The sequence below is a fragment of the Alosa alosa genome, chromosome 6, assembly GCF_017589495.1.
Source record: "Alosa alosa isolate M-15738 ecotype Scorff River chromosome 6, AALO_Geno_1.1, whole genome shotgun sequence".
Lineage (NCBI taxonomy): Eukaryota > Metazoa > Chordata > Actinopteri > Clupeiformes > Clupeidae > Alosa > Alosa alosa.
The window spans coordinates 8,593,765-8,621,704 of record NC_063194.1 but is presented as its reverse complement, the minus strand read 5'-3'; the positions used below and the strand labels follow the sequence as shown (position 1 = coordinate 8,621,704).

Below are 27,940 nucleotides of genomic sequence, written 5' to 3'. Positions count from 1 at the left end.
TTTTCGTTTTGATCTGTAGCCCCTCCGCTGAATTGAGTTAAAGGAGGGTAGGGCAGACACAGTTTTCTGTGAATATCTCAAAACCGTAGGGTTTAGGAGGACCATTTTTTTTTTGTATGTTGATCTCAAGGGGCCATGTCAACCCATTCCATAACCACTCATTTCATGTATAGCGCCACCTAGTTAAACACAAAAAGTAAAAATGAGGTGGTGTGTAATTGAAGGTATCTGTGACCTAACATAGTCAAAACTGCACAAAATTGGAAGTGTAGGATCATTATGACACCCTATGTATGCACGCCAAGTTTTGTGGAATTCCGTTCATGGGGGCCACACAATAAATTAATTTATGTTACTATACACCAACTGGCCTGTAGGTGGGCGGAGACAGTTTTCTGTGAATATCTCGAGAACCGTGAGGGCCTAGGAGGTCCACCTTTTTTTTGTATGTTGGTCTTAAGGGGCATGTCAACCCATCCCATTACCACTTATTTCATGTATAGCCACCTAGTTAAAAATTTAAAAGCAAAAAATGAGGTGTTTTCATCTCAATATCTCTGGCTGACAAGGTCAAAACTGCACGAAATTAAAAGAGTAGGATCATTATGACACCCTCTGAATGCATGCCAAGTTTTGTGTACTTTTCGCTCATGGGGGCCTTACAATAAAATAATTTATGTGTACATTTAGTGACGACACCAACAAGGATTTCAGGGACACTGAAAGACCGGGTACACAAAACTTGGTGAGCATGTACCCCCACATGGATAGCATGGAACCGTCATTTTTCGCTTTTCATCTGCAGCCCCCGCTGGACTGGACCCCGAAAGGAGGGTAGGGCAGACACAGTTCTCTGTGAATCTTTTATGGTATGTTGGTCTCAAGGGCCCACATCAACCTGGCTCATAATCACTCATTTGTGATTTGCCCCCGTAAAAAAAAATGAAAATCAGTAGGATTAAAAGAGCCAAAATAAATATTCATCATCATCATCATCATGGCTGCATTTTCAGTATTGGCGCAGAAGTAGTCGTTTGTCCACTAGATGGTTATCGTTGCAGTGAGACGTAATTTTGTTGGAAGTTAAAAGTGGGTTGGAAAAACAATGGACGCTTCATACAAGGACTGTAATTTACCGCTTAACATCTAATAAGGATAGGACCATGTTCACATGAAGTGTAATTCCCATTTTTCTTGAAGCCGAAATAAATCTAAGGATGTTTCTCGGACATGCTTGGTTTTTACTGCAGTAATGCGTTAATCTTGTAATATCAATAAGGACCCAGGTAATGTTACCCGTTAAGCGCTGGTTGAGTGATGGAGGCATTTGATTGATTGCATTTGTAGAAAACTATAAATGCGGTTATACCAAGCAAATTGATAGCAGCACTGTTTGTATCTTTCGACTGTCATTTATTGCACGTGCTACAAAATCATTCTGTGCAATGGAAGATTTACCAACGTTAACCGGTCTGATACAGTTTTGCCTATACATGCGTGAGACTGAGACGCCTGTTTATTTTTGTTTTAAGTGCGTGCAGGGTGTGAGAGGGGAATCGATGTGCTTTGATTACAGCTTGGTAGTTGTAGTCTGTGAAATTAAAAAAAGCGCGTGTGTGTGAAGTATCCAAACAATGACACCTTCATTTCATTATGGCTGCTTTAGCAAAACACCTTAAGCTACTGTGTAGTGGGTCCCATTTAAGCGGCTACTTCATTCGCTTTCCTTGACTCATGGAGCTGCGTGAATGTTATTACAACTTTTCGCCCGCGATATGACAGTTTAAGTCCTTTGATACTGTAAGGCGTAAGCCATTGGTTTCCAAAGGAGATTTTATTTGTGTCGCCAGCATAGCCTATTGACAATTTATGTTGTCAATAGGCCTACCTTATAATCCTACCTGTAGCTTAGGGAAGCTAACAACTTTCTATTAGGATCTAGTTTGTTAGTTACCGTTTTGTCATAACTCCTGATGCATTTTGCATTTAGAATAGCCAGAGCGTGTATATCTCAATCGAAAATTAAACAATATCGGTGCCTATGGACTAGGCTGGGTGAACCCAGCCTGATCTGCCCGCCATTTTTTTTGATTTCTTAAAAGATTGAGCTTGGTCTGATGAAAGCCAGACTAGCCATGGACCTCAGTTAAACATTGCAAGGGAACATGAATCAGCCTATATTTGCACTAACAATAACGGACAAAAGCTTTTCAACTTTGGCCCGTTAAAATGTGTATGAACAGTCTAGCGACGCATTTTCATCAAAGGCCCATTTGGACATGTCAGTTATTTGCACCACTGGTTAGATGTAAAACAGCATTTAGTTTCAGACTAGGCTACTGTTACTTAATTTGTGCATTAACAATAACGTTTCAGACTACTGTTACTTAATTTGTGCATTGACAATAAAGTATTACATGAACTAAAGATGACTAAAATCTTATGTAGAAGAAGAAACATTCACAAAAAAAATCCATCCATCCAAAAAAAAATGACCTTTTGTTTTTTTGATAGCTGTTGAAAACGGCATGGAACCGACAGAGATATTTTTGTTTATAAAACATAAAAAATAAATAAATAAATAACATTATGCTGATACCTTTTTGCTTTTCCCAAATACAATATAGCCTACAGGTGTAAGTGACCTTTCATCAATCCAGTTGCAATGGATGAACTGTGATGAACTGCCCTACTTGTGATTGTTTAGAGATTTTAAAGGTTTTATAACAATTCTACATCTTCTTTGGCTATTCTACAATCTATTCACCTTTTCAGCACCAGTAGGGTACTTTCTGTGCAGCCTTTACACACACACTCAGGCATGCCAAACAAGCATACGCAAAAGTTTCAAGAGTGGGGGGATGGAGTAAAATATGGAGACAAATTGAAGTGTGATTTATTTTCGAAGGAACGGATGTACAGGACTGAGCGTGCGGTCATATTTTGTACAGCTTATGCGGTACATCTAGTTTATTTATTTTTTATGTATTTATAAACAAAACATCTCTGTCAGTTCCATGCCGTTTTCAACAGCTATCAAAAACAAAGGTCATTTTGGATGGATGGATTTTTTTGTGAATGTTTCTTCTTCTACATAAGATTTTAGTCATCTTTAGTTCATGTAATAGTAACAGTAACTAGTCTGGCAATCTTTATTTTAATCTAACCAGTCAGTCACGGCATAACTGACATGAACGCTTGATGAAAATACTAAACTATACATTAGCAGACTAAAAGTTGAAACTTTGATAAGATCATTGACAGTGCAATATAGGCTGATTCATCGATTCACTGCGTGAACCCAACTGTGGTCAGCAATAATCACAGCTAAACATCGAACCAAACTCAATCTTTTAGAAAATCAAAAATAATGGCGGTAGATCGAGCTGGGTTCGCCAGCTGATCAGGCACCGATATTGTTTATTTTTCGTTGGCATCAAACGGCATTAAATGCAAAAATGCATCGGAGACCAGCGACTAACAAACTGATCTAATAGAAGGCCAGCTTCTAAGCAGGTAAGATAGCTGTGTTGCGCATAAGAGTGTCAATGAGCTTTATGCTGGCGACAAATAAATACTCCTTTGAAACCAATAACTAAGCCTTACAATATCAGCGGACAATCGTATGGCGAAAAATTGTAATATTCGCGCGGCTCCCTGGAGAGTCAGAAGCGCGAATAGTAACCGCGCTAAACAGGACCTACGTAACCAGGTGTTTTGCTAAAGCATGCTGTAATGAAATGAAGTGTCGTGTTGGATACTTCACGCACGCGTCTTTAACTGCGGAACTGCAACTACAGCGTAATCATTCCCCTCACAAACAAAGGCGTCTGATGCCCGCGTATTATAGTAGGCGATTCAACGTTGATCTTCCATTACTGAAGATGACTGCGTTAACTCAAACGATCGTATCGGCTAGCACGGTACCAACGCGTTTATGAATTTTGTCTGATCAATCAAATAACACCAGTATGCTTATTTGTCGCTATTGACCGCAGATTAGCGTGCCGGTAGGCGCAGTATCACGAAGTATCAACAGATTTGGAACTCGAAAGGCCAGAATTGCATGTGGTATAAGATCTATCTGAAACAGACTGTTAAAACTGTGACCGGTCAGCGTATGCTGGTGTTAACACAAACTTTCCAATGCCTCGTTTATGAATACAGAACCTATTTGTACTACTGTAGAAGTTTGGTAACATGTCGGGCATTATTAGTGGGGTAATTTACAAGTTACACATTTGGTTCCATTAGCGCCAACGCTAAGCCATTGGGCTGATACATAGACTGATAGCGCTAACTCATCCAATGTTTGACCAAGGGAAAAAGCTTCTGGGGGTGTGTTTGCTTCTGCAAAAAACACAGTCCGTCATTATAATGCATCAAACGTTTTCTCAGAATCTCCTGTCAAATGCTCCCGGCATTCCTCTGGCTGATAGTCCAGTGTGTGTGCTCATTGCAGCCTTCTTGTCCTGAGCCATACATACACGATTTCAGCCATTAGCCACATTGCTTCAGAAGCATAGAAGGGAAGGGGTGGAATTTCATTGGCTTTTGAGCTCGGATACCAACCCTTGCCGGGATCAAGGACTTACCTTTAACTGCCCAGCCCTGGTCCCATCATTGGCTTGGTTGCTTGTTTCATAGTCTGTTTGTTTTGTTTTGGGCTTCAATCTTCATCTCAGTCTCCTCTTTGTGTCTTTGCACATGTGCACGCAGGTGGACCTTTTCCCCGATGTGGAGGAAGCCTATTTAACTGACTTGATTGAAAGAAACGATGTTAAAGATCCCAATACGTAAGCATAAGAACTTAAATATAAAAAATAAGAAACATAAAAAAGTAAAACCCACATTTATGAAGGCTGATAAAGAGAACGGCTGACTTTTTGCCTTGTCTTGTGTCTTCTATTTTTTTTTTGTAGCATATGCAATTTGTTGTTGGAAAATCCTGATTACCCTAGGAAAGAAAATGCTGTCCTGGCGCACTCAAGTAGTCTTTTGGAACCAAGTGAAGAGACACAGGTTTGTGACACAGCAAGATTTGGCTTTCAGACAAACTCAATCCCCATTAAGTTAGATTAGGGAGGGGCCGAGGGAACAAAATGGCTTTTGTAAAGAGGAACGAGTCTGGCAGATATAGACTCTGGAAAACGTTTTAATAAGATGCCACCACATAAAGTTGTGGAATTTTTTATCAAATGTAGATTTAAAGAATCTTATTGAATTATTTGTTTTATCTATATAATGATTTTTTACAATTATACAGCCATAGATGCTTATATGGTGATAAACTAAAACTATTTCTACTTGTACTGGCAGCCACAGTCGGGACCTTTCATCACAGTTGGTACTTGTTGACTTTGTTGAATCAGTACATGGTTGTCGCTCAAGCAGTTTTGGTTTCATTATGGTTTGTGGTCTGCTTTACAGGAAAGTGAGAACTACTTTGATTTCTCCAAGCTGAAGCAAGTCAGTCCTTCAATCGTGATTCAGGCCTCAGATATGTTGATGAGGGACTTCCGAATGCTCAGCTGCCAGGACATCAGGTGGACCCTGAACTCCCTCAAAGGACACTATGCAATCACCCGCAAGGTATTAAGCCAGACAGATAGATAGATGGATAGATACTCTATTGATCTGGAGGGACATGTACTGTAGGCATCCAGTAGCTTATACTACACATAGAAAAGTAAGGGAAATAAAAAAAATGATGAAAACACAATAGTGAAATCGTTTATCCACCAGAATCGATATAGAGAGCTTTTACTACAACCCCAAAACAGAAAAAGTTAGGACGTTGTGTAAAACGTGAATAAAAACAGAATGTAATAATCTGCAAATGTCTTAAACTCATATTTACTTGCAAAAAGGACACAGACAACATATCAAATGTTGAAAATGACAAATTTGACTATTTTATGGAAAATATATGTTAGTTTTGAATTTGATACCAGCAACATGTTTTTAAAAAAAAGTTGGGACAGGGATAACAAAATGCTGGAAAAGGTTTGTAATGATAAAGAAAACACAAGGAGGAATGTTTCACAACTAATTAGGGCAACTGGCAACATGATTGGGTATGAAAAAGAGCATCCCAGAGAGGCAGGATCTCTTAAAAGTAAAGATGTAGGGGTATTCATCACTCTGTGTAAATCTGTGTGCACAAATGATGAAACAATGTCATTTTAATGCTTCTTAAGATTAAATTGTGAAGTATTTGGGGGTTCATCATCTACAGGACATACTATTATTAAAACATTCAGAGAATCCAGAGAAATCTTTGCAAACAAGGGAAAGGGCTGAAAAACAAATTGGATGGCCGTGGTCTTTTGGACCTCAGATGGCACTGCATCAACACCTGTTTCCACACCTGTCATTGTATGGGCTCAGGACAACCTCCGATAAACATTGTCTATGTGCACAGTTTGATAATCAATTAAAAAATTACAGCCAAAATTGTAACAGCCCAAATTGTATTGAGACGCAATTTTGAGACACGATACAGAAAATACCACCGTCTTATCTGGGCCTGAGCTTGTTTAAAATGGACTGAGGTAACATGAAAGAGGGTCCTGTGGTTAGACCAATCAAAATGTGCCATTCTTTTTGGAAATCATGGACTCATCTGGGCTAAAGAGGAGAGGGCCTATCCAAGTATCCAACCTATCCAACTTGTTTTAGTGCTCAATTCCAAACCCAACATCTATAACGGTGTGGAGGAGCATTAGTGCCTACAGCATGGGCATCTTGCACATTTGGCAAAGCACAATCAATTCTAAAAGATGTATACAGGTTTTGAGCAACATATACTGCCATCCAGGCAATATCTATTCCAGGGAAGACCTTGAATATTTCAGAAAAACAATGGCAAAATGAATTCTGCACATATTTAAATAGTATTTATCCATAGGGGAAGAGTCCATGTGCTAAAATGGCCTGTTTGCAGTCCAGATTTGTCAAATTAGGTACATTATGGAATGAAAAACATAACTAAGAATACCCCATACTGTTGAGCTACTGAAAACCTTTATTGGGGAGTAATGGGACAACATTTCATTCTCAAAATTCTAGCAAATAGTCTCCTCAGTTCCTAAACATTTACAGAATTTTGTTGATGAAATGAAGAGGTGAAGCAGTACAGTGGTAAACATGCTCCCGTCCCAACTTTTTCTGAAACATGTTGCTGGCATCAAATTCAAAATTAACATATATTTTCCATGAAATAGTCCAAATTTTCCATTTTCAACATTCGATATGTTGTCTGTGTCTTTCTTACTGCTAAATATGGGTTTACAAGATTTGTATATTATCACATTCTGTTTTTATTTGCATTTTACATAACATCCCAACTTTTTCTGTTTTGGGGTTGTATGATGGAGTTTGTGAAGGCAGTGAAATGCTATGCTATGATAAAGTATCTGTTAATGGATGCCATGTTTGCAGTCAGTTATTGATAGGGTTCTTTTCAGAGTCCAATCCTCCAATTGGACATCGGCCTACACCCAATGTTGAATGTTAACAACTTCTTTTTTGATACTGCCAAATAGTGTTCCATTGTAACTTGACGGATGTGTATTAAGGGATCAGTTAAACACCACAGATGACATTATCATCAGATCTACATTATTCTGTAGTCTTCATATTTTAGCAAGTAATTTCCAAAATGATCATCTAGTACAGCTAAGTGATTCCATTCCCTTGTGCCCCATAGTATTTATGACTGCCGCTAGCGCAGCGCAGTCATAGAGGTTTTGTCAAAGTTTTTTTTTTTCCGACTCAGTGCTGGGGGGGAATGAAAGCTTTTGCAGAATAACTCACCAACTGTTTGCGCCCAAGAATTTTTGTGGTATGTTGGTCTCAAGGAGGTACATCAACCCTGCCATAGCTGCTCATTTTAGGTCTAGTGTCACCTAGTGAAAGAAGTAAATGCAAAAATTCGGCCCTTCAATTGCCAATATCTTGTGACAAAAAGATACGAAGCACACACAATTTGTCACGTAGGATCACTACAACAACCTCTGCATGCACGCCAGGTTTTGTGAATTTCTGTCCATAGGGGATGCTGTAATTAATGCATTTCTGTATCTCATGATAATTATACTTACACTTACGGCTCCTGCACACAGTTGCGTTCCGCATGCAAATGGGTGTTCCTGACGGTAGCTATGCAAATGACTCAAGGTATAACCGTAATTTGATTGGCTGGTGCCATCTGTTGTGGGCTTGTTTATAATTTTGATTGGCTGGTGCCGTCCGTCGGTGCAGCAACAGCTGAACTTCTCAACGCGAGCGATGGGAGCAACGCAATGCAAAGGACCCACAATTCAGTTCGGCAACAGATGACGCAAGCCCATGTAAAGTGAACGGAATGAGTCTCCAGCACTGCAACGCACGCAACTGTGTGTATGAGCCGTTACTTATACTTACTTATACTTGGTATACTTATACTTACTTACTTGGCCACATTTGCTCACGTCTTCAAATTTCATTTGGCTCACTCAACAAAATGGCTGCCAACGGCCTATCAGAATTTAGCAATAAAAACAATTTTGTGCCAGGATCTTGTGATGTGAAGGTTCAGAGTTAACAGAATTTGACATGTGGCATTGCTATTACATTCTTTAGATGTGCACCAAATTTCATGAACGCATACACACACACACACAGTTTCTAGTTTCTTATTCGGTTTATGTTTGAGGCAAGACATTGCGAGCACTTCCAAATTGTTATTTTGGGATACTTTAAGTATACCTTCACAAATCTCAGACATTGCATCACATGTTGCTACAGGCATGTATCAGTTCTGGTGTTTATTATTTAAAAAAAAAAAAAACTGCAGTTTGTACTGCATATGCAGTATTAATCATAAAAGAGCAGCAGCTTTCACTGCTCATATATAGTTCCTGTTGCTCAAGCACTTAAGCCCTTAAGATTCACATATACACATTTTTTTTAACCACTTGCACTTCCTAAGAGCTGAAGCCAAGGCTTAGCCAAGTCATACTTTACTAGCCAAGGCAAGCTACATGAACTGGGGTTGACTGCTATGGTCCTGATAAGTGCAGGGCGTGTCTTGCAAGCATTTTTGTTATTGCTTTATGTACCCTCTTTGGTCAGTGGCACTTTGCATGGAATGGACGTGGCATTTGTGCTAGCTTTTAAAACTTGTGATTATTAGGCGTTAGAATCGTTGACTGTGTTCGCATAATGATTAGTTCATTCCAGTGAGTTCATAGTAAAATCTAGAGCGTTCAGAGCAGTATATTTGTTGGGAGTATAATTTTGCCTTGAGAATTCCAGTTCTTGGAAGCCATGATGTGTAATTTTTCTTTGCAGTAGTTGCAGTAGAGTTGGTCTCAAAAAACATGTAAAGAAGTGCATCTTACAAATCTTTAACTTTTCCGTTCAAGGCCTTATTTGATGCCCTCAAGAAATGGCAGGAAAATTCCACGGACCTCGCACAGGCCAGAAAGAGACGGAGAGAAACAAACGAGCGCCTCTTCATGGATTTCAAGTTCGAGCAGGGTGACCGCACACTGCATTTCTCCTCTTCCCCACACACTGTGCCGAGAATACTTTGCATGAAGTAGTCCTGGCGTCATTCTGTGTTTTCCCCTAATGGCTTGACACATTTTGTGGTTATTTAGAGCTGGGTGAAAGACATTACATTTCATTAACATAGACTTGAGTATCCCAAGTTACAATTGGGTGCTTGAAGTACCCCGTTTTTGTGTTTGCACATGTAAACATCGGATCCAGAAACCAGGATGAGCTCTAAGCTCTGTTTTTTTTTAGCTTTCCAGTTATACCAGCTGGACTACTCATGTGCACACCTCATCCCAGATTCTGACTGCTATAGAATGTAATAAATACCAGGATACAAGTATTTATCATGCATACAGACATATGTATAACAGCTCTTCTCTGTGTTCATGTTCATGTAGACACCATAACCCGACTGTGATAAATATGTGCCTCATAACTGGAGTATGCATGTAAACACTATCATAAAACTGACCCCCTACACATTTCCCAATGCGTTCGCAGGTGCCTTGAAGCTCGAGAGGCGCATGTACTTTCTGGAGAAAAAGCGCAAAAGCTGGAGCCAGCCGGGGAGCCTGGAAACCTCTCTGACGAGAGAGCTGGAGGCCTACCAGCAGAAAGCCAAGGAGATGGCCGAGGTGAGGGACCTCGTGGACGCCTAGCAATTAGTCTATTAGCGCCTCTGTTGTTTTCTCTTCAGCGTCTCAGCTCTCAGTACTTTTAAAGAGTGCCTGTGATTCATTAAGTTGATTTATCACATTGTGGACCATTAATGTCTTGTATGTCAAGACGAGATGGATTTGACCTGAACCACGACCAAGTAGATTTTAAGTATGTCTGGTATTTGTCCTCAGGAAAATAGAAAACATGTTGCACAAGATGTTTTTGACTTATTTGCTGTCTGGACGCTTAGCCAAGAGAAGTCATTGTTTGTTCTCTCCCCTCTCAGCACGAAGATTTCTTACTGGCTTTGCAAGTGAATGAAGAGCAGTATATAAAGGTATGTGTTCTTTTGAGCCCAGATGGACGGCTCTGTGGATTTCCTGAGGTGCCAGTCAGTGTAAATCAGATCACTTTTCCTCTGTCCTAACCTGTCACCAGCCTTGGAGCCTTAGTTGCCTGATTGGCCCACACACACGCACACATGTCACATTGACAACGTGAAAAACGTCAACAAGCATAGCAACCAGCCATCCGAACCAGTAAAAGTATTGTAGGGCGTAACAATTCTGGGAAGGTGAAAAATGTTTACCTCTGTATCCTGACTGCTTAGGCCAATAATGCCAGTGTCCACAGAGGATAAGAGTTGTTTAGTCCAGTGATGAATGGCCTGTGTCTGTGTGCTAGTAGCTAATGAGGATGAATGAATCCACAGGAGAGTTCATCAGAACTAAACCACTCATTAAAACAATGGATTCATGAAAATACCAATCCCATATGTGAATGGTTTTAGAAGACTGAGAAAGTATAAATCAGTGTTCTGTATATTTTACCCTGCAGTCTGTGGACTAGGTAGATATGTTCTTCAGACACCTTATTCATTGACATTCATTGTCAAATGATCACAGACAGCATGGGAGCTAATTCAGAACCATAAGGTAACGTAATCTTAAATGTAACACGTTTAGACAAGTTTTATGAGGAACCCAGCATTGCTTCAGAGACAAACATGGCTTATAACATTTCTAAAGGAATGCATTATGTAGCTTTTATAGACTTGATTCTTAATCAAGTCTCGTCCCATAGCTGTAGCAGTCGGATCCTCAAAAAAAAAAAAACACCTGTTTTTTTTTTTTTTTAAATAATAGTGATATGGATTTAAAGTCCCATCTCGTAGTCCTGCTTCTGGGGTGTATGTTGATACTGTTTTTAACTAATAGTGATATGGATTTAAAGTCCTATCTCGTAGTCCTGCTCCTGGGGTGTATGTTGATACTGTTGCCCATGGTTGTATGTGCTTGCAGGATGGGCAGCTAATCGAGTGCGGCTGTTGCTGCGGGGAGTTTGCCTTCGAGGAAATGACACAGTGCACTGACGGCCATCTCTTCTGCAAAGAGTGCCTGGTGAAGTACGCCCAGGAGGCAGTGTTTGGATCAGGGAGGGTGAGTGCTAAATTTGATCAACTGTGCCTCCATGGTTGCATAATTCCTTTTCTGTATTGCACAGATGATGCTCACACCAAACCTCTTTGTAAAACCATCTAACCAAAAAACCAAACTATCTCAGTTTTTTGTAAATCTTTTTATCTGTGTAAACTGAGATCCTTTGTGTGTTTACGGTAGTACAAGTAGTTGAACTTCCAGGTTTTCAACTGGTCTTCTTTAGAGGAACAAAAATTCCACCAATATTAAAAGAATAAACTCCATCCCTTTATATATGGTCAACTGGGTTGCTGTATGATTCCTCCCCTTACCTACCTGTAAGCAGAGGTGGACAAAGTACACAATTCCTTTACTTAAGTGAAGGTATAGATACACATGTCAAATATTACTCCAATACAAAGTTGCTAAGTCAGATTTTTACTTAAGTTGAAGTACAGAAGTACTTGCTTTTAAAAATACTTAAGTATTCAGAAGTACAAGTATTTTTTCTTTTTAATATAAAGTTTATTTGGTTATTAATAGGGTGTACATCCTTTGGTTGGTCATATAACTTGAAGAGAGCTTTAGTTCCTTACATCCAACAAAAAACATTTTACCTATTTTCATAACTTTAAACTGTTCAAATGGATGCAATAATATAATTTAAATCATTATTCATTTTCTGTACAAATCTAAAACATTTTCACTGCCGAATACAAAACCAGATAACTCAATTATGAGTAGATTATTTTGTTTAATAATGTAAGCTAAAGATGGATAGATAGATAGATAGATTGATTACTTTATTCATCCCCAAAGGGAAAGTATGGTGTTACAGCAGCAATTAATAATATATATATATATATATATATTTATGTGTGTGTGTGTGTGTGTATATATATATATATATATATATATATATATATATATATATATATATATATATATATATATATATATATATATATATATATATATATATATATACACACACACACACACACATAAATACCTACATACATACAAGTTAAACAAATAAATACAATTGGATATAGTCTCTTTTGAAGAGGTTGTAAACTGCATTGTCTCTCAAGATTTTTCTCTCACGGCACAAAAGGGCGTTGTTGGGCAGTGATGTAGCCATAACTAATAGAATTGAACTATTGAAAAAATGAACTTCAAGATGGTCTATAGCATTATTGCATTTAAAGAATCAAATGTGGTTAGAAGTAACGAGTACTTCATGCTCAGATATCAAATGTAGTGGCGTCAAAAGTACAATATTTGTCTTTCAAATGAGTAAAAGTCACAAGTTTCCAAAAATATTAATGAACTTGTAGTTACTGTCCACCTCTGCCTGTAAGCTTCACCTAATTTTGTGATCAGGCATTGTAAAAATACCATTACCATAACCACTTCCTACCAGCTACCAGGGATGTAAAAGTCTGGCTTCTGAAAGTAAAAACCCTATTTCTTCCAACCATTCACTAAATCACTGATTCTAATTAGCACAACTCCTCAGCCAGGAAGATCAGCTGATTAGTGAAATCAGTCTGACTGTTTCCCTGTCTGTCTCCCTTTCAGTCGGAGCTCAGCTGTATGGACGGAAACTGCACATGTTCCTTTGCTGCGAGTGAGCTAGAGAAGGTTCTACCAGAGAACGTTCTGCTCAAGTACTACGAGCGGCAGGCTGAGGAGGCGGTGGCGGCGACTTGCGGTGATGAGCTGGTCAGGTAGTTGAACTGCCCATTCCATCCTCCTACTTCTTGTTTCAATACTAGACTGTTGCACACACTTGTGGCAACATTTGTCCACTCACCTTTTTATCCATCTGAAACCAACTTGACTGAGTCGAGGAGTATATTTCTGTCTTTATGACAAGTTGTATTTTCTGTTTTTATAGGTTTATTGAAATTTGTTGCGACGTGCCCAGTATATTCTTGGCTGACACTGACAGACTGACATGATTGTGGTCATCAATTTTAATTGGCTCCTGTCTTTTGCAGATGTCCTTTCTGTAACTTCCCCGCGCTACTGGACAAGGCCATCTCACTCTTCAGCTGTCCGAATCCCCGCTGCAGAAAGGTGAGCATGACCCACACAGCTGCCTGTGTGCGCTGGGACAGTCAAAGTGCAATCAAGCGTGATCAAGCTAACTGGCACCAGGCCCAGGCCTGAACTGCAATTCCTCTAGTGGCCACTAGGGGGTACAGTGAGACTGTAAAACCAGAGCTAAAAAGCTGATTAACAAAAGCCCCACCCATCAAAAAAAAAGAAGAGAAACGGTTGTGATGATGACCATGAGCCTGTCTGATAGTGGTTTGTGTTTAGGCTGATTGTTGGAGAGAAGTCAGGGACATACACCATCCATCAAGTCTAGATCTTGTGCAACACATTTGGCTAGTGGCAAGGTGAACAGTGGAGGAGGTTAGCCTTGTGATTATGACTTTAATCAGGTTCTAAATTTGGATTCTGCTGACAAGCTTTTGGAGTTTGACAGTGAAATAGCAGAGTGATGACTTGATATTGTCAAGGGCCTACGTGGCGCCTCTACCCCAGTCTCACTGGTGAGCTCACAGCAGTTGGTCATCAGTGGAGAAACTCCTTGCATTATGGTGGCATAAGAAATGTCGTGTTGCTGAGAGGAACCAGAACATCACCCCAAGGGGGGTTACACTGATATTTGGATGGGCTTTTCTAAAAGTCTCAGGAATGTGCCTGTGTGTGTGTGTGTGTGTGTGTGTGTGTGTGTGTGTGTGTGTGTGTGTGTGTGTGTGTGTGTGTGTGTGTGTGTGTGTGTGTGTGTGTGTGTGTGTGTGTGTGTGTGTGTGTGTGTGTGTGTCTGTTCATATTCAGCCGGATGATTGAGCTTGCTGAGGGGTATCGTAACTGCCCCAGAATGGCCCTCGCCCCCAATCAGCCAGGAATGCAGTGGGTGGCTGGCCTCGCCTCCTCTCCTCCCCTCTCCTCTCCGTCTGTCAGGTGCTATCTCTTCCAGTAAAGCCCTGACTCAGAGGCCTTATCTTATTTATTACATCCAGAGCTGAAGGAAGGGGGGGCAACTGAACGACAAGGACATATTTCCTTCCCCTCACAGTAATCAGGGTCAGTACTTCCACCATCCCCGGGCGGTAAGGATCAACCTGAAATTCCCTCGGCCCTTGCTAGGTATCACCATAATGGGGGTGTTCTAAGTAGAAAGTGTATGATTGATTTAGCCGTGTGGGAGCTCAGGCTGACTGCAAATACCTACTACTTTCTAATAGCCTGGAGTGTGTTTCCCAAATCGGTAGTTGCAACTTGGTTAAAGAAGCACTATGCAGGTCTGGTTATTCCTTCGCTGTTTCTGGATTTTCGCCGGATTTGGGCTCGCATTTTTAACTACACTTCTCCCCCTGCAGCTTCGGTAGCAAGTGACTGCTACGCTAACCCCCCACTAGCTAGCAAGCTAGCCATCAAGAAACCAAGCTAAACACATACAGGGCTCAGAATAAAACGGTCGAGCAAACACATTGTTCAAGAGACTATCAAACCACATTACAAAGACTAAGTTCACCCAAGGGTAGGCTACTTACAATTTCAACAGCAACAAAGTCAAGTCAGCGTCCGTTTTGCAGTCTTCTTCGAAATTACAATCTGACTACATTTTCGAGGCGCGATTGGATACTTCCGATGAATTACATCCGGATTTACCCGGACCGGGTCCAGAAAGTTGCATATTCGTTTTTTCCGCGGGGAAGCGATAGGGGGAGACAAAGCACCCACCAAACGACCCAGACAGTGTTGTAGAACCATCAGAACGACTCTCAACCTGCATAATTAAGGTGCAATTTTTGCTAAAATTGTAGCATAGTGCTTCTTTAACTTAGTTAGCAACTATGGTTTTGGGAAACGCGCCCCTGTGCAGTAGGAGGCTGGACTGGTGCGGCCTGGACAAATATGCAGCCGCTCTGGTGAAAACTTGACTGCTTGGACAGGGAAAAGCTGCAGTGAGAGCACAAACGCTAAGTGTCTTTGGAGCTGTGTGGTGTAGCTGTGTGGCTTGCAGGGGTTTTTTTTGTAATCAAGGCAACTAAAAGGCCCATATTGACACACATTATTATGCTCTCACATACACACACACACACCAACAGACACACAAACACCTGAAGCAACGCTGCTAGGTGTGACTGAGGGCACTTTCCCTCTAATTATCATGCCGAGGACGGACTGGGCGAATGCCTCTGCTGCTGCTGCTGGTGCTGCTGCTCTGGCTGTTCTTGTCTTGGCTCCCATGCTTCTCCACCGTCTGCAGTCACAAAGAACAAGGCCTGCATGCATCTCAACTCTAATCACTTCCTGAACTCATTTGAGCAGGTTTGTGATCAATTAGGCATGGGGGAAAAAATGAAAACCAGTACCCCTACACACACACACACCCACTGCTGTGCAATTCTGTTACGGGACAAAGAGGAGGGAAAAGGCTCCTATTCCGGAGCCCATCGATTCATTTGAGGCCTATTTTCTCCTCGGGCTCGTAGTGCACAATTAGAGAACAGTGGTGCCTACATTTCTGTCAGGCTGAATCAGCTTTATGCTGTGTGCTCGGCACGCTATGGATGTCAACGCCAGGACAAGTCCATCTGCTCTAAACGGGGCCTCTCCTCTCTCGTTTTAGAACCCCACTGCACTCTCTCTCTCTCTCTGTCTCTCTCTCCCTTCTATCCTTTTCTCTCCTCTTCTCTCTCTCTCTCTCACCTCTTGTATTCCTCTCTTCTCTTCTATCTCCCTCTAAGTTTTTCTTTCCTCTCTTTTCCCCTCACCTCTGCTCTGCTCTGCTTACTCAGACATTTTAATAAGAGCGGGATGTTTGAGCCCAGCTGGGAAGTTACCCTTTAATTGAATTGATTAGGAACAGAGGACTCTTTATGTGGAGGAGGACAGGGCCTATGCTGTGTGTGTGTGTGTGTGTGTGTGTGTGTGTGAGAGAGAGAAAGATGAGGGGCTCTGGAGAGAAATAAGTACTCGCCCCCCACCCGCCTCACTGATTCCATTGCTGTCTCTCTTTTTCTGTCTGACTTTGTGTCTCTTTCCTGTTGTTGGATATTTCTTTTGGTTGTTGCAGCTTTCAGTCATTATTCCAGTAAAGAGCATTGTTGAAGCAAATGAGAGACGCTGGATTCATCCCTGTAGTCTGAACAACCAGCATCTCATTTTCTAGCCATTCTGTTTCAAAATAATGCTAAAGCTGTCATCACACATCATGTTCCTATAGCTCTCTGGGCTTAAACACTTCTTTTTTCTCCCCTCTAATATCTTATACCACTAAAATATCTTATCTCCCCTTTAATATCTTATACCACTAATATATGTGTGGTATTGGTGTAAGCTTCTGAGAAAGTAAAGCAATGGTTTTATCTCTGTCTCTGTCTCAGTCTGTCTCTCTGTCTGAGCTGCTTTCAGACCTAGGTTTAAGTCTGCATGTTCTGCCAATGTCAAGCAGTTGGGCCGTATATCTGAACAACATAACCGGCTATTTGGAATTCTGAACTTTCCGAACAGCTCTTACACTACTCCCCTCCTAGTATCTCCGACGGACATTATGTAAATGAGCTTGTGTCTGAACGAAGCCAAGAACATGTGGAGATTCTGTTCATGTGCGTCAGTGTCGTTCACACATAATGTCCGCATGTTGGCATCATATCTGAATCACCCGAAGGGTCGGACCTCCGTTTGACAAAGATCCGCATATACTGCAGAGGTGGTGTCTGTGTGCGTCTGTGTCTGTCTGTCTGTCTCTCTCTCTCTCTCTCTCTCTTTCTCTTTCTTTTTCTCTCTCTCTTTCTTTCTTTCTTTCTTTCTTTCTTTCTTTCTTTCTTTCTTTCTTTCTCTCTCTTTCTTTCTTTCTTTCTCTCTCTCTCTCTCTCTCGGTAATGTGGAGACTAGGTAAACTCTGCTGTTCCCACCAACAACAGCCCCCACCCCCAAACACTGAGCGATGGAAATCAGCAGCCAGGTTGGTTCGTCCTGATGAAACTGAGCTGCAATGGACAGGCAGCCAGGTCGGCGCAGCTGACACGGGGAGCAATCACCTGGCCTTTATTAGATTCCCTCGCCGTATTCGCCAAGTTTCCCTTCCCTTCCCATCTCCTCCTCCTCCTTCTCCTCCTCCTCCTCACTCAGGGATGATAAACAGCGTGTCATGGGAATGAGATAGCAGGCTTGTAAACAGGTGGAGGACACACGAGCACAGTTTATGTTGTATGCGTCAGCAGCACTGGGTACACTCGAGGGATTGTCTGTCTGGTCTGGTCTGTTTTGTTGACCGTGTGGTCTCAGACTGTGGAATAACAAAGATTTAAAAAAAAAAAAAAAAAAACTCGGGCACAAATCTGATCTTTGGTATCGGCTGGGTCACGGTGACATGTGGATTAGAAATCCAGACATGAAATCTGTATCTCGCCTTCTGTTTGAGAATGCAGTATTAGAAGGTTTAATAGTGATTATCAAGCAGTGAAACAACACATACTACATTTCTCTTAAAGAAAAACAGTGTCAAATAACAATACTAATCATGATCAGATATACTGACTGAGACTGTTCAGTATGTTATGTGTAAATACTCGTCTAGCTCAAGTGTCAGATAAATGTGATGTGAAGTGATTGGAATTCAGTGTGAAGAAGTGAAATGCAAGTGACTGCCCTTGAGAATGAGCTGGAGCAGGTGTGTGAAGAATGCACTGTAACTGCCCTTCTCATGTTCAAATGCAGTAGCAGGTCTCTGTCCACTTGGGGTCAGCAGTGCTCCATGCTGGCCCCCTTCACAGGCCCACCCTTTTGCACAGCTGCTGTTTATTACAGGCCACCTCCTTCCCTCTCTGTCTCTCTCCCTCTTCCTCTCTCTGTCTCTATCTCGCTCTCTCTCTCTCTCTCTCTTTCCCCTCTCTTTTGTTGCTCATGAGGGTCAAGAGGAAATGTGCGCTGAAGGGCTCTCTCTCTCTCTGCCTGTCTTGTCTGTCTCTCTCTCTCCTCATCCTCTCCTCTTCCCTTGTTGCTCAGGAGGGTCAAGAGGAAATGTGTGCTGAAGGGCTCTCTCTCTCTCTCTCTCTCTCTCTCTCTCTCTCTCTCTCTCTCTCTCTCTCTCTCTGCCTCTCTTATCTGTCTGCCTGTCTCTCTCTCCCTCTCTCTATCTCTATCTCTCTCTCTCTCCTCTTCCTCATCCTCTCCTCTTCCCTTGTTCAAGGTCAAGAGGAAATGTTTGCCAATGGGCACTCTCCTCAATCTCTGCCAGTGGCACTCATGCAGCAGCGGTCTTATCTGTTTGTGAGTCGCGCTGGCCTCTCCTCCTCTGTGTTGTCGTTTCTTCTCCGGCTCTCTTCCTTGTTTTTTCTGTGTCACAGGACAGGATGGAGAGGGGGAGAGAGAGAGGAGGGTGTGGGGGTCTCTGTGTGCACTCGTGGCGTGATTTCATAACCTGACCTACTTTCACATCCTCATTCTGCCCCTTTTTTAAAACTTTTTTCTTTTTGCTCTTTTCCTTCTTCCCCCTCTCCCACTCCATTACACTATCTCTGTATCTGGCTCTCCACTCTATTGCGTTCAGCAGCAGCAGTGGATGAAGGGAAAGAGAGAGAGAGGGAATGAGAGAGGACAGACAGACAGACAGACAGACAGATAGATGTGCAGTGTAGTGGTCAGTCAGGCCTGGACCTCAGAGAGACAGAGAGAGAGGACCCGGTTGGCTGCTGAAGCATTGACCTCCTCGCCAGAGTGACTCAACCAGGGCTTCAACCACATGACGCTAACATGAATTATTCAGACACACACACACACACACACACAGACACACACACCCCTAGTCACAGCTAGACCGCTGCTTTCACACATTATGCTGTGGATTTGAGGAGGGGAGCCAGCGGGCACTGGTACTCCAGGAATAGCCGCACCACACACCGGTCCACAGCGCTGGTCATCGCTGAGGAGGCCAAGGGGTCAGTGGCTGAGCCTGCCAGCGTTGGACGGGCACTGGGCGACCGTTTGGGCACTGTTTGGTGAGATCTTCTTTGCCACACTGAATCTTGTCAGTCGGTGCCCCTGCTGTGCCATCATCCCACTGCCCTCTGGTGCTCGATGCCCATATGTGCCCCATATGTGTGTGTGTGTGTGTGTGTGTGCCCCCTGTATGTATGTGTCGTGTGTGTGTCTCGTGAGTATGAAGGTTCATACCAAGGCAGTGATTCTGCACATTTCTTCCATCAGATGGAATGACCTATCCTAACAATGTTGATGGAAAAACATGATTAAAGTGTAAACTATGACACAGTTAAACAAACCAAAAATGTTAACAACAAAGTCCTGGTAAGACTTTTGCAGAGGTTGTTCAAGGATGTGTGTTAATTATCTGGTGTATGGTAAGCCATTTATATGGGGTGCAAACTCCAAAACAAAAAACAGGTCGTTATAGATTTGAAGTTGTCGTGCATATGATAAAGTATCGCTAATATCTTATCTTCAGGTAATGAAAAAAAAACACTTAAAGATATTGTATTCTCTTTCATCCTCAATAGTGTGGGTGGCCAATATTTTTTGAAAAGAGAAATGGTTTCTCAAAATGAAATGGTAACTCAAATTATAAAGCTCGTAAAACGGTACTGTTGGTTTAGGCTCTGTTCGGTACAAGTGTTTCATGTTTTTTCAGGGGAGGGGTGGGAGACGGGCTGCTGCATATAGGGGCGGTGGGTCTTTCCTGCCCCCTTCTCCTCGTCATCAAGGACGAGGGTCATCCCTCCTGGCGCCCCATCCTTAGACAAACACAAGAGGCGTTGTTCCAAAGGGGTAACCTGATCTCTGTCTCTCTCTCTCTCTTTTTCTCTTTTTCTCTCTCTCTCTCTCTCTCTCTCTCTCTCTCTCTCCCTTCCCTAGCCCACCCCATCCCCCTCTCCTTCCTTCTGGTGGGCATGAATGAGAGTTATATAACTGACACAATTTTTCCGCCTCACAGCACCCAATAACCCCACCCCCTGGGCTGTTTCTCTCCCGTGATTGGTCGGACCCAGTTCCTTCAGATTTGAAATGTGGTACAGTTCATGTTTGACCCAGTTTTTGTCCCCTCCCTCCCCCTCCCGCCCCTTTTTCGCTCTGTATTTTCTGAAGTATGCACATTTCAAAGAATGCCATTTGTATGCAGGGCGATCGTGTGTGCAAGCATGGTTCTCATTTAGGTCAATGACTCTCACATGTGGCATGTGGCGGCCCAACTTTTATTTCCTTTTCTCTTTTTTTCTTCTTTTTTCTTTTTCTTTCTGAGTTCTGGCATCGCCCCTTTGTTGTTCTTTCGGCACACTTTCTCGTCTTCATGTTTGCAGGGTTCTGGTCCGTTTTGATGCACAGAGGCACTGTGTGTACATATCTGCCTGTGTTTGCGTGTTAGCGCTAGCCAGCCCGGTGGGTGCGTCTGTCTAGTCCGCCCCCCTGTCTCCCCGGAGGCTGGTTCAGCCTCTGCATTCCTCCAGTGCTGCACTGAGCAGAGTTCAGGCACTCCAGAGAGGCGCAACCCAACCCAGCCCCAACCCAGCACAGCCTAGCACAGCGCAGCAGAGCAGAGCAGCCCTCCAATCAGACGCGGCGCTCCGTTCTCCTTCTCCCTTATAAGGCCAGTTGCAGCTTCCCGCGCTCCGGCTCCCTCTCTGGGCTCTCCGTCTGTGGCTGGGGTGGAGGCGGGAGAGTGGACGAGAGGAGAGGTGCAGGGTGGAGGGCCTCCATACATCCCCACATGTGTTTTACACGCAGCTGTTACACACGGGCAACGGGGGCAGAGTGGCTCCGTTGTTTTTCCTCTCATGCAGCATGAGAGATTTTTAATTCACATTTATGTGCATATTTATGTGCAAGAGTGTGTGTTGTGAGGATTGCTATGCTACTGCAAGGTCTCATACTCTTAAGAGTAGAGTGAGGGACCACTAGAGCTAGAGGCACATCTGTTTTGCTGACATGAATGTTAGACGGAAATAACACTCCTTTGTTGAGAAGGGCATGGTTTCTGTCCGTCTCTCTCTCTCTCTCTCTCTCTCTCTCTCTTTGTCTTGCACTCGCTCTTCTCTCTTCCCAGCAACTTGTTTTTTAATCTCTCGTGTGCCTGCCACAAGTTGCCAAATATGGGCCGATTACCTTGAAATGGTGAATGACACACACACAAACCACATACGCACACACACACACACACACATACACACAGACGCACACAGACGTGGTGAGTTATTTCCTCCGTGGTCAGAGAGAGAGCGAGCTGCGTCGTTAAAGCTGCCGCCTGGGTAGCCGGGGAGGTGTGCTCCCGGGTGCCAGCTGCAGCACACTTCCTCTGAGAGGCCGAGTGATTCACGGCTCACCCTGTTCCATCCCCTCCGCTCACTCCCTCACTCACTCCTCTCTTCCTCTAAAAAAGCGCTCGGAAAATTACCAGCCGCTAGAACTTTCCACTTGCTCAGCCTGATGCTTGGGTTTTCTCAGAAGAGGAACTCTTGGTTCTGAAATTTCGTTTTGCCCTTTCACCTTCCGCTAGTGCTCTGTCAGCTTGTTTGTGAGGAAGGTTGTTGAATCTAGGCAATGTGTTTGAATGAAAGTCAAGGGTTTTTTTTACAGCTAGAGGCATCTACAGAGCATTTCCATGAGGGATCATGGTGGGATGTTGGGACTTGGTTATTAAGCGCAGTGTCTGGGCATCCTCTATAACCCTGGTAAACATGGCCCTGGCCCACCACACCTCAGTAAGTCCAGACAGCGTAGGTTTGCTTTGAGGAAGCTGAAATGTCAATTGAGAAGGTGAACATGTGAGGGCAGAGGCAGAGGCAGGTTTGAGAGGAGCTTGCAGACACCCAGGAAGAAAGTGTTGTGCAAGTGGTGGCAGTGTGAATGTGTCACGCCCCTCAAGCTCCTTCAGTGAGATGTCCAGTGAGATGTTTACCAGAGAGTCCATTTTAGCTTCACTGTGTAAGTGAAGGTGCTGCTAGGTTTGGCTTTTCCTTGTGCGTGTATACATGTGTGTCCTGCTTTGTCCTTCTAGTCACATTTTGCCAGCTGACAGATTTGTGGCTTCCTTTGTCCTTTGTGGTGTCATGTCGAGTTCTTCCTTTCACCCACCAGAAACATGCCAACCCAAGCTTATTACCCCTTCCATCAGCCTCTCCCCAAAATCACCAGAGAAGATCATGTTGCTTAATATGTCTGCCTGGTAGATTACAGGCTGTAATATAAGTGTGATATCAGCAAAAACCACTGTGTTCTGTTCGGCATTACATTTGAGATAAAGTTGTTTGGCTTGATCATTCTGTGCCTCTCTTTGTCACATGCTTGATGAGGAAGTAACTCACTGCAGAAGTACGCTGATCGGAGCACAATCACAAACAAGTCCAACACGCCCATTTTAGGTATGAGTGAAGAACGAGGCTCTAGTGCCCTCTCAGACACTCAGAAACACTCACAGTGTCAATAATACCGCAGTATGTTTGTATCTTCCCTGTGCCTTATCTTTGTGTGTAAAGCATGAGTGGGTGTGTGCTCTGGTGCCCTACCCTACTGCAGGGCTCAGCAGGCCCACTAGGGGGCGATAGTTCACCATCCTGCCACTGCGCCACTCGCCCTGATCTAGTCCCTGCCCCTCCCGTCTGCCCTGAGCCTACTTCTGTGGCTATTGTCTCGTCCTGCGAGCACGGCGCATTCAGCATTCATCGCTCAGTGTTTTACAACTGATTAAGATCATAAATGATGCCGTTATCAGCTTTAAGTCTGCCATTTTGGCTCTGTATCTCGGCAGTTTCCTGCTCGTTTGGAAGAATTAGCGCGCTTAGTGTGAAGTTAATCCACGCCGCTAGCGCACATCATTTGCCGGCCTGTGGAGTAGGGAGAGTGAGAGGGATGGCGCTTAAGTTACTGGTTCATTTCCTGGACAGCGGTGACCCCTTAGGGGCTGTTGTTGTGTGTTAATCACCTGAAGAGGGCTTTCTGACTTCATGCTGCCCCATCAGCACAACGCTTGTCATATGTCAGCCTCATAAATATTAATTCCCATTCATTAAATATTAAAGCTAGCAGTTTTTAGCAGGGGCCTGTTACCAGGCAACTTCCTGCTCTGGGATTGCAGAGCCTCCTGACTGTGGACCGGGTGTGTCTGTGTGTGGGTCGTCTCCTAGGTGTCTCTCTCAGTAAAAGTAGCAGTGCATATATGTGAGTGTGTGTTTGTTTGACGTCTCCCTGGTTTCTTGGTAAAAGGGGTCGACATGTGAGTCAATATGTGTGTATTTCAGTAGTCTCCTGGGTTTCTGTGGAAAGTGGGTCAAACTGTGTGTGTGTGTGTGATCATCTCCAGGGTGTTTAAGTAAGCAGGTTAAGGCTAGGGGTCTGAGTGCACTAAGAAGACAGCATGACGTTGCAGCTGCTCACACACAAAGCAGGTCTCCCTATTAGCTGCTGCACATGCTAAACATGTAGCCTATACTAGCCTAGCCCCTCCATCAGCTCCTCCTCACTCACAGCTATTCTGGAGGTCTGAGTATATTTCTGGATGCGTTAAACTCGCCCTCCTCCGTGTCACCAGTTTAGCGGCACTAAAGGGGTGTGAAAGGAGCTGTGTTCACCCCTCTCGCCAACGCGCTCTCTCTCTCTCTCTCTCTCTCTCTCTCTCTCTCTCTCTCTCTCTCTCTCTCTCTCTCTCTCTCTCTCTCTCTCTCTCTCTCTCTCTCTCTCTCTCTCTCTCTCCTCGCCATACCGTGAAACGAGGAGGCGTACTATTGTGCCCATTTTAACTCGCTTCGCCTCTCGCCCTGATGGAGGAGGCAGAGGAAAAGAGAGAGGGATGGAGAGCTAGGGAGAGAGAAAAAGGGGGAGAGAGAGATAGAAATAAGGAGAGAGGGAGGCAGGGAGGAGGCCTGTGTGCCAAGCAGGGCGTCGGGCACAGATGTCCTCTGCAGTCAGCTGAAAGGCAAAGTATCGTGGGCAGGCATGACTAAAATGGAGCAGATGAAAACGCTGTTTCTAGGCAACCAGGCTTGAGGTGGGGGCTGGGCTGGGGTGGGCGGTGGGAGGCCAGTCAATGGCTCCCAGTGAAGGAGCGCTCTTCTGGAGCTTTGCTTTCAGCATGCTGCAGCTGCTGTCAGATTCACTCAGTGTGTTTTATGGTATATTAGTGTAGCAGCCTCTTCCTTATTGTAATGCCTGTTACTGTACATCTTAATAGTGTGGGGCTGCTTTATATGCAACTCCAGTGGAAACCCTCAACACTATTTCAGGCAGCAGCCAGCTCTCAAAAATGCCTCCTCGTCCTTTGTCTGAAATGGCCGCCCTTTGCCTCAGGTGTGGTCACATCATCCTCGCTGATGGCTGTGGGTCGACCAGACAGCTGGGTCCGATCCACCCATCTCTCTCAGAGGGAGTTGCCACTTTTGTCCTCTCTGCAGCTGTCTGGCGGGCTGCAGTTATGAGTGCTGTTCTCTTAGCCTGCAGGGTGTGGGCTTGACTGTAAGCCTTAATGGCTAATATTATTAATCCCAGATGGTCCACACAGGCAACACTACCACATCTGCTTCTGATGGATGCTAGGTAATAAATAAAAAATAAAGGGAACCCTGTGTGTGTGTGTGTGTGTGTGTGTGTGTGTGTGTGTGTGTGTAAAAGATGTGTGTAGTTATAAGCTATACATAGCATAAATAGCAATTGTACAATTGCAGATTTTTTTTCCGCTATGAGGTGTGTGCGTGTGTGTGATAACCATAGCTTTAGGGCTACTGCAGACAAAACAACTGTTTTGTTTGTGATTTCCATAGCTGAAATCCTGTGACTACAGACTGTCTATAATTGCCTTGTTCCCAGATCTGAACAGGAATGCAGGTGTGAGTGTATTTAATATGTTTGTGTTTGTGTGTGTTTGTGTGTGTATCCTTTCCCAGGAGAGCTGCAGGAAGTGCCAGGTGGTGTGGAAGGACCACGTGGGGAAGACGTGCGAGCAGGTGGTGGAGAGGGACGAGATACGGCTGCGGGTGGCCTTGTGAGTGCCTGTCTCTAAATAATTCAGCCCGCCCAATATTTGGGCTTCTTCTCTGCTGTAATGGGCCACAGGGGAGTTCATTAGCCTCATTAGCATTGCATGTGCTGCGTCAGCCCCTTCACTCATGCCCCGGAGGCAACAGTAACACACACACACACACACACACACACACACACGCACACACCAATACGTGCACACACACACCAATACGTGCACACACACCAATATGTGCACACACACCACTGAAATCCCTTGGAAAATTTCTTCACACTCACGTTTGCTTCATACCAAGTTCATTAATATCGCTGAGCTGCCTCTGTTGTATTCCCCAGTGCCCATTGATCATGTGAACCCAAATTCTGATAGGAAATCGCGCTGCATTATTTAGCAGGAGAAGCATGTGCACAGCATTTGGGGTGTCTGTTGTCTTCCTCCTATGGCCACATGGTGGTCCTCCACTTCCTGGTCTGAACAGGAAGCGGATCCATCGGCTTCCTTCCTCTCCCTGTGTTTGGAACGGCGATGCCATGGAGACTTCACATCCTGTTTGTCAGTTTGATTCTTTTGACACCTTTCTTCAACTTCCTTCTTCCTTGATAAAGACAGGAATCTGTCAATCCCATACTGCTTCCGTAACAGTGTAAAAACAGATTGCATTTTGACACCTGTCCCTAAATCAACAGGAACAACTTGAGCTTTTCTGTTTTGTTTTTTTTGTTTTTTTTCAAAATGTATCATAGGGCATGTAATTGCAGATAGTCTAGTGAAGTCTTGTGGAACAAAATGCTGCAAATATCAATTTAAACATTGTATGCAGGCCTGTTCGATTTGACAAATATGGCCTCTTGCTTTGGGCACATTACTCTGTTGTGACAAACTATATTTGCTAATCAGACAAATGGAATGGAAATGTTGTCTTCTTGCTTTCACTAAACATGTCAGTGTATTCTAATATAATGTTAGAGATGCAACACAAAAGCCGTGGCCTACTGGTTAGCGCTTCGGACTTGTAACCGGAGGGTTGCCGGTTCGAACCCCGACCAGTAGGCACGGCTAAAGTGTCCTTGAGCAAGGCACCTAACCCTTCACTGCTCCCCGAGCGCCGCTGTTGTTGCAGGCAGCTCACTGCGCCGGGATTAGTGTGTGCTTCACCTCACTGTGTGTACACTGTGTGCTGAGTGTGTTAAATGCAGAGACCAAATTTCCCTCACGGGATCAAAAGAGTATTTATACTTATACTTACTTATACTTACAACTGCTCCATATCATCTATATAATGGTCAACATTTCTGCTATTTAACATCACCTCTCCCTTGTTGCCTGTCCGTTCTGTTGGCTGTGTGTCCGTGTCTCTTACCAGACACGCTTTCCACAGTTAGAGCAGCAGCCACAGTGCCCGTATCAGCCAGCCGTGATTAACGGGGGTCTAGACCCACTTCCCACTCAATATTTTTGCACTTTTACTGATGCTCTCCCATTAATGCATGATTCATGAAGCCAATCACAGAAATGGTCCACTTTTTCTCACTCATTTCAGAACGCCAAAGGGTTGGCAATGGTACAAAACAATAGATTTTTCAGTTAGACAGTTATTTTCAAAAAATGCGGCATAGACAGCAATTCTCAGCACTAGATATATTTTGCTGATTAGGAGATTCTCCTTCTGTGTCATGTAAAGGAAAATTGCTTTACCTTGATAGCATAACTTTGTTGGACATTGTGATTTATAGGTTAAGGAATAAACTCCTAATGGCGATTTGCCTATGATTTTCATGTGTGTCTGTGTGTGTGTGTGTGTGTGTGTGTGTGTGTGACGTCTAACATCAGCGAGGAGAAGATGACGGCGGCGCGCATCCGTAAGTGCCATAAGTGCGGGACGGGGCTGGTGAAGGCAGAGGGCTGCAACCGCATGTCCTGCCGCTGCGGAGCCTTCATGTGCTACCTCTGCCGCCAGCCCATCAACGGCTACAACCACTTCTGCCAGCACGCCCGCTCGCCTGGCGCCCCCTGCAGGCACTGCAAGAAATGCTCCCTCTGGTCCGACCCCACGGTGAGCCCACCCAAGCCAAAGCTGCACACACTGACGCACATACACATAGGCAAATGCTCAAAAACTGACCCTAACTTACTTGGGAACTGCATGTACACACACATACACATTTTTGTGCTTAGACAAACACTCTAAAGAGGCACAACTGCCTTTAGGCCCTGTTCACAGGACACAAACAGATGTGATCGTTTTCTTTGTTCAACCATACATTAGCATGTAATCCTGTTTGCTCATAGACAAACATGCTCACAC

General features: G+C 43.7%; 1 protein-coding gene across 2 annotated transcripts in view; it reads left to right on the top strand.

Moving 5' to 3' along the window:
* Positions 1-27,940, top strand: part of rnf216 (ring finger protein 216) — a 42,226-nt gene that overhangs the window by 9,683 nt on the left and 4,603 nt on the right. Inside the window, exons 5-15 of one of the 2 annotated variants that reach the window (XM_048246363.1) lie at positions 4,720-4,796; positions 4,923-5,022; positions 5,431-5,592; positions 9,411-9,525; positions 10,048-10,181; positions 10,493-10,543; positions 11,508-11,645; positions 13,209-13,357; positions 13,631-13,709; positions 25,541-25,638; positions 27,466-27,688. In XM_048246363.1, the coding sequence (XP_048102320.1) occupies positions 4,720-4,796; positions 4,923-5,022; positions 5,431-5,592; positions 9,411-9,525; positions 10,048-10,181; positions 10,493-10,543; positions 11,508-11,645; positions 13,209-13,357; positions 13,631-13,709; positions 25,541-25,638; positions 27,466-27,688 (1,326 nt within the window). The remainder of the gene's footprint in view (positions 1-4,719; positions 4,797-4,922; positions 5,023-5,430; positions 5,593-9,410; positions 9,526-10,047; positions 10,182-10,492; positions 10,544-11,507; positions 11,646-13,208; positions 13,358-13,630; positions 13,710-25,540; positions 25,639-27,465; positions 27,689-27,940) is intronic. The other variant, XM_048246364.1, reaches the window with a different exon arrangement.